At 42.4% G+C, this 6,107-nt stretch overlaps 1 protein-coding gene across 12 annotated transcripts in view; it reads right to left on the bottom strand.

Annotated features, from left to right (window-relative positions):
* Window positions 1–6,107, bottom strand: part of Sh3kbp1 (SH3 domain containing kinase binding protein 1) — a 337,374-nt gene that overhangs the window by 140,382 nt on the left and 190,885 nt on the right. For all 12 annotated transcript variants that reach the window (XM_026784803.1, XM_026784804.1, XM_026784809.1 and 9 more), the window contains one exon: window positions 4,142–4,347. In XM_026784803.1, the coding sequence (XP_026640604.1) occupies window positions 4,142–4,347 (206 nt within the window). The remainder of the gene's footprint in view (window positions 1–4,141; window positions 4,348–6,107) is intronic.

Raw genomic sequence — 6,107 nt, forward strand, 5'->3', positions numbered from 1 at the left:
TATATATATATATGGTTTCTCCTTATATTTTAATAACACAAGCAAAAGTAACAATATTGGTTGGTTTGTTGTTTTGGGACAAGGGCTCTATATAGCCCAGGACAACTAGAACTGGCTTAATATATCAGGCTGGCCTTGAATTTTCAATTATCCCGCCTCAGTCTCCTGAATGCTAGGATTAAGGTGTATAGCGTCAAACCTGGTTTCACTTTTCGTCTTTCTCAGGGTTGGTAAAGGGCTATTATTAAGTACCTCCCCTAATATACAATCTAATCATTAGCAGCAAGTGTTACAGATTTAATAGACATCCAGGAACCTGGAAGATGGTTCAGTTGGTAAAATGTATGCAAACATAAGAACCTGAGTTCAGATATCCAGTACCCATGTAAAATTCAGATATGGCAGCACACATCTGTAACCCCACCACTGGGAGGCAGAGACAGATAAATACAGGGAGCTTATTGAGCAGTCAAACTTGTTAACAAGTGAACTTTAGGTTCAATGAAGAAACCCGGTACACCACACACACACACAGACACACACACACACACATGAGAGAGAGAGAGAGAGAGAGAGAGAGAGAGAGAGAGAGAGAGAGAGAGAGGGTCTTTGTCAGATCCCATCTTTCCTCATGCAAGTTATCAAATCAGTCCTGTCAGAAGATCAACTGATCCACCTTAAGTGGGAGACATGCTTGGCCTCACATACCAAATTCTGTCATGCAAGATCCAATTTGCTTCTGCAAAATCAAAGCAGCAAGCCCCATTTTAAAAGGAAACTTTCTTCTTTAAACATCAATATTGAATACAAAACCATCTCAAAAGTGAAAAGAACCAGGTTGTACATTAATAAAACAGGATCACACTCATCGGCTCTCAAGCCAGATTGTGTAATAACATAATGGCTCCATAAATCAATGCAACTACCCATTGCACCAACAACAGGGAGAAGAGATAGTTTTAAATCATCTCAGATGCTGGAAACATTGCCTGCAGTCACTCAAGCAAGCTGGGAAGTTTATGTTTGCTCCCAAGGCTTTACACTGGATTATGGGAACTTCTAGCGCATGGTTTCACTCTGCAAGCAATCAGGAATCAGGATATATGCACATACACCCACATACATACACACATATACCTTTCTCATACATAACTCTGATAAAGTTCTAGTTCCATGTCACTACCACCAATACAGTATTTCACACAGAAATAGTTAAGCACATAACTGCTGTATTTTCAAGTGTGCACCTGCTCTATTGTTCCACCCAGCTCCCTCCCTCTACAGATGTCTGCAATCTCCAAAGCATCATGTTGATGCATTTGAAAACACTCTACCTTCCACACATATGTGTCGTGGATACAGTGCACAGCAGTGAGAAGAAACAAAGAGCCCTATTAGGGTGATGAGTTACAGAGAGACAGATGCTAGACATAGTTAGGCAGAGGTGATCAATTAGTCAGACACAACCTCAAGGAATAAAAGGGAAGAGAGATGGCACTGCCTTCATCTGAGATGGGGAAAGTTGTGGACGGAGGAGGGTGTTTGGAGGGTTTGGATAAACTGATAGGAATTAGAATCTCTAGGTGGAAATGACAGAGAGGCAAGCATAAAGTTCTGTCATTCTTGAAAGAAATGTGCTAAGACATATAAACTTGGGAGTAGTTGGCAAGAAGGTACACATGCCTATAGTCTTAGGGCGCTGGGACAGGTGTTTAATTAAGCCCGGGAGTTGAAAGGCCACACGGTGAGCTCTCGTCTCAAGAATTAATAAGCAGGTGCTAAGGAAATGTTTTGGCACTTAAAGCACTTGCCACACAAGCAAGAGGATTGGAGTTCAGATCCCCAGAATCCTCATAAAAGTTGTGTGGGTGTAGTTAGCCACTTGCTTGCAATTCCAGCGTCAGAAAGCAGGGATCTGAAAAGCATGCTGGCTAGTGAGATTTCCCATATCTTTAAGTTCTGGATTTGACTGAAAAACCCTGACTCGGTGAATATGGTGGAGAGGAAAGAGTTAGATTTCTAACATCAACGTGAGATTTCTCCATATGTACACAGTGTATACACATACACACAAAGAAAATTGTTTATGTTTGACACTGATTTCACTATTAATAACTCAATATATTATTGTCACCTAAAACAAATATTATTAACAGCAATAATAAGCCACTCACATACACATCATGTCACCTTGATTGAGTCAATGATCGTTTTCTTTTCAAAAACTTCAATAAAATGGAGAAAAACTCCTCCGTCCATCACTCCTTGTGAAGACGGGTACTTGATGTGGGAGTGTCATATATCAATCTGTTGATTTCATTGGTTAAGCAATAAAGAAACTGCTTGGCCCTGATAGGTTAAAACATAGGTGGGAGGAGTAAACAGAACAGAATGCTGGGAGGAAGAGGAAGTGAGCTCAGAGAGAAGTCATGCTCCCCTCTCCTGGGCAGACGCGATTCAGCTCCCACCCAGGATGGACGTAGGCTAGAATCTTCCCCATAAGTGCACCTTGGGGTGCTACACACATGATTGGAAATGGGCTAGTCCAGGTGCAAGAGTTAGCCAAGAAGAGGCTAGATATAATGGGCCAAGCAGTGTTTAAAAGAATACAGTGTCTGTGTAATTATTTCGGGGTATAAGCTAGCCAGGCGGCCGGGGTGCTGGGGACGCAGCCCCGCCGCTCCTATTACTACAGGTATTCACTTTTTGTAGCTCCTCATGGAATCTGAATGTGGCCATGGGCAACAAACCTGATCGCAAGTTCAGACACCAACAACATAGTTTTCAGATCACAGGCAACATGACATACTGATTACGGAAAAAGCAACAGTCGTTCCATGACACTTCACCAAAGGAACAGTTAAAGTGAAGCATGTTCCAGCTTCTCCCCCTGCCTTTTATCTAAGTCCAAAATGACCCCCTACCCCATAGAAGCTGTTCTAATGATTGCTGGCACTACAGAAGGCTTCTAGAGGCTGGGTGGATACTGCAGGTTCTACAGCTGTGGATGCTGACGCGACCTTTAAAATTTGACCTCATTGAAAAAAATGAAAGCCACAATCCAATGATAGACCTAAATTAGAAATGTTGCTAGTACCCTATCCCAAACCTGTTGGCACAAAAGTCAAAGCAGAAAACTTAACATGAAATCAAATTAACAAACATTTCTTAAGCACAGCATGAGTGTAGCTTATTATAATTTGGAAAATTCCACAGTATTTATCAACTCCCAAGCAAGCCTATGATGCTCAAAAGTGTACCACAGTAGACGTCAGTGGTAGCCACAGAACTATGGCTCTGGGTGTGTTGCTATAGCAACCGTGTACTCAGCAGCAACATGCTGTCTGTTTCTCACCAGCCCAGAACCAGAAGCAGAAGAAAAAAGCTAGCTTCCTGATGGGAGCAACCCAGGGAGTCCGAACACAAGCTGTCTCCATCATTCCTGTGCACACACAGGAGACTTCCATTCAGCGGTCTGAAACTGTTTCACCTAACTCTTAGGGAAAAAAGTCACACAATTGCTTTTCTCTGCCACATAAACACAATCAACACACTTGAGCACAAAGCATTTAGAGATATTTTAGGGTATCTGAGGGCTGTCAGGGTCATATATTTAGCTGGGCCTAGGTATGAGAAGGGGCTTCTCTGGAAAGGAGATGGAGAAGTGGCAAACCATTTGAAAAGTCATCCCGAGAAACATTCTTTAAAGGAGATATATATAATCCTGAAAGTCCTCTGAAGTTCTCTGTGTTAGACTTGATGCCCAGGGTAGTACCATCAGGAGCTTGTAAAATCTTTGAGGTGTGAGAGCTGGTGGAAGGTCCATAGGTCATTGGCCATGTGCCCTTAAAGGAGATTAGAGGATCCCAGTCCTACCCCGTCTCTGCTCTCCAGCTCATGAGGTAAGCCATTTTGTCCTATCATAGACTCAAGTTATTCTGTTATAGTTATGAAAAGCTGCCCAGCACAAGCGTGGTAAGAAGTAAGCAGCAGGGACACCATTCCTGCAGAGGAGGGGAACTCAAAGGAGGGATGGCAAACAGCGAGCAAAAGGGGCCCTGACGTCATGAAGTCAAAGCCCACAACCTACTTTAGGATGTTCCACATTAAAATGAAGTCACACAGAAATTGTCCAACATACCTTTTCTACCGGCAGGAAGTCATTTTCTACTTCGATTGACCTTGGTCTCAGTTTAATTGGCTTGTCTTTGAAGATATCACCAAAGCCCACTCCTTTGACTTTCTTGGGCTGGATGGCTACAGTTGCCACTGTCCCGTTGGCACCTTCAGACTTGGTACTGCTTGAGTCACCCCCATCGCTCTCGGAGCCTGTGGTTTCTCTTAAGCCTGTCAACAGTGGGGATGAGGAGAGAAAGAGCTCAGAAATCAGCCAGAGGCCACAATAAAGAACTACTCCCAGACTTTAACTTTAAACAGTGATTCAAAATAACTTTTCAGAAACTCTAATTTCATGCTGATCTCGCTGTACATGTGACATTTGACATGCTTCAGCCAAAGCCTGGTTCTGATCCAAAATTTTTACCCATGGTTTGTGTTAATACCCATTCTTGCCACCCATACCTGGCCTTCCCACTCAGTAAGTACCATGTACTATACCTCTAAATTTTCTGATTCATGTCAATTAGAAATTAACAATGAAAGTAACATTTCCTAAAGGGAAACTGTAAAGCTAAAAGTGATTCAAGCAAATTAGCAATTAAACCACACAAAATTATGACTGCCAAAGCCTTAAATCTCTTTGGATAGCTTCACAAGGAACAAATGCATGCAGGCATGTTCCTCTAAGAAAGCATTAAACTGAACTCGACATTGGGATAGTGTTTCTTAGCAAGATAATGGTGTTTGTTAAAGATAGAACAAAAACTGCCTTTCCAGAGGCCAGAATCCCAACCCTATGACTCTTCCTCCTTCCTCTACAACCATCATCTTCCCAAAGCTGAATTCTTTTCCAAGGGAAACACAGGGGGCATGACAGTCTCCCTTTAACCTCTTGTGCCATATGTTGGGAGGTATATAAGAGAGTTATCATCAGCAAGACACTCAAAACATTTACCTCCCCAGACGCTTGTTCCCTAGGCTCTGCCTACATGCATGTTCCTAAAAAGAAGAACCTAACTGAGTCTGTTAATTTCTGGGTAGATATTCTTCCTTTAGTGGTCAGGACATCAATTATGCCAACAAAGGGAAGGGTTCAAAGGATATTTTTAGGAATATTTAGTGCTGTCACTAAACCATAACTCTAAGGTTCTAGATGTGTAGGGTAGCTTCTGGCCATTTATCCTCTATCTCCTGACCGTAACAACGCCCTTGAGGTGAAAGAATGTCATTAAATTTCTTTTACTAGTGGCCAGTTGTACATTAGCTTCCTGTGGCTACCTAGTCCACAGAAACGATACACCAAATAACTGTTCACACGGAATATCATAAAATGTTGAAGTCATTTAAGTGAGGAAGTCCCAGAGCAAAGAAAACCTGTTAAATGCAAACGTAAAATATAGAAAGGTCATTAGAGATTACTGACAGCATTCGGAATCAAAGCCTTAGAAAAAATGGCTTCCTTTGATGCTGCCATTCATCTTCCATAAAGTAGTATTTCTAAGCCAAGAGGGTGGGAGGGAGGAAGATAGCTGGTGCATATTTTAGTTAACTAAAGCACAGCATTTGTGAGCAAAAATCGAGGCCATAATAAGGAGGGGGCCAGCTGCACTTCACAGAACCCGATTGGTGTGTACAAACATGGAGAACCCCTGGATTAGCTATCTATTCCTATGTTTATCTGTTCATTGTTTCTGGGAATACCCTGCTGGAGATATAATTTTGGAGTCTAAATATTGTGTCATTCCCCTTTAACATGCTCTTATTTTGCTGTATGGATTCTTTCTATGTGATAAATGGCTTGCATATTCTTTTCATGTTTGGAAAGAACCATTGAGGGCGAAACAGTGTAAAGAAACCACATCATCTTCCATCACCTATCACCACCACCACCTCCTCTGCCGCCACTACCACTCCCACCACCTCCTCCACCCCCACCACCACAACCACCAAGACCACCACCACCACCACTCACCACCACCCACCACCAC

Source organism: Microtus ochrogaster, chromosome X, assembly GCF_000317375.1.
Source record: "Microtus ochrogaster isolate Prairie Vole_2 chromosome X, MicOch1.0, whole genome shotgun sequence".
Lineage (NCBI taxonomy): Eukaryota > Metazoa > Chordata > Mammalia > Rodentia > Cricetidae > Microtus > Microtus ochrogaster.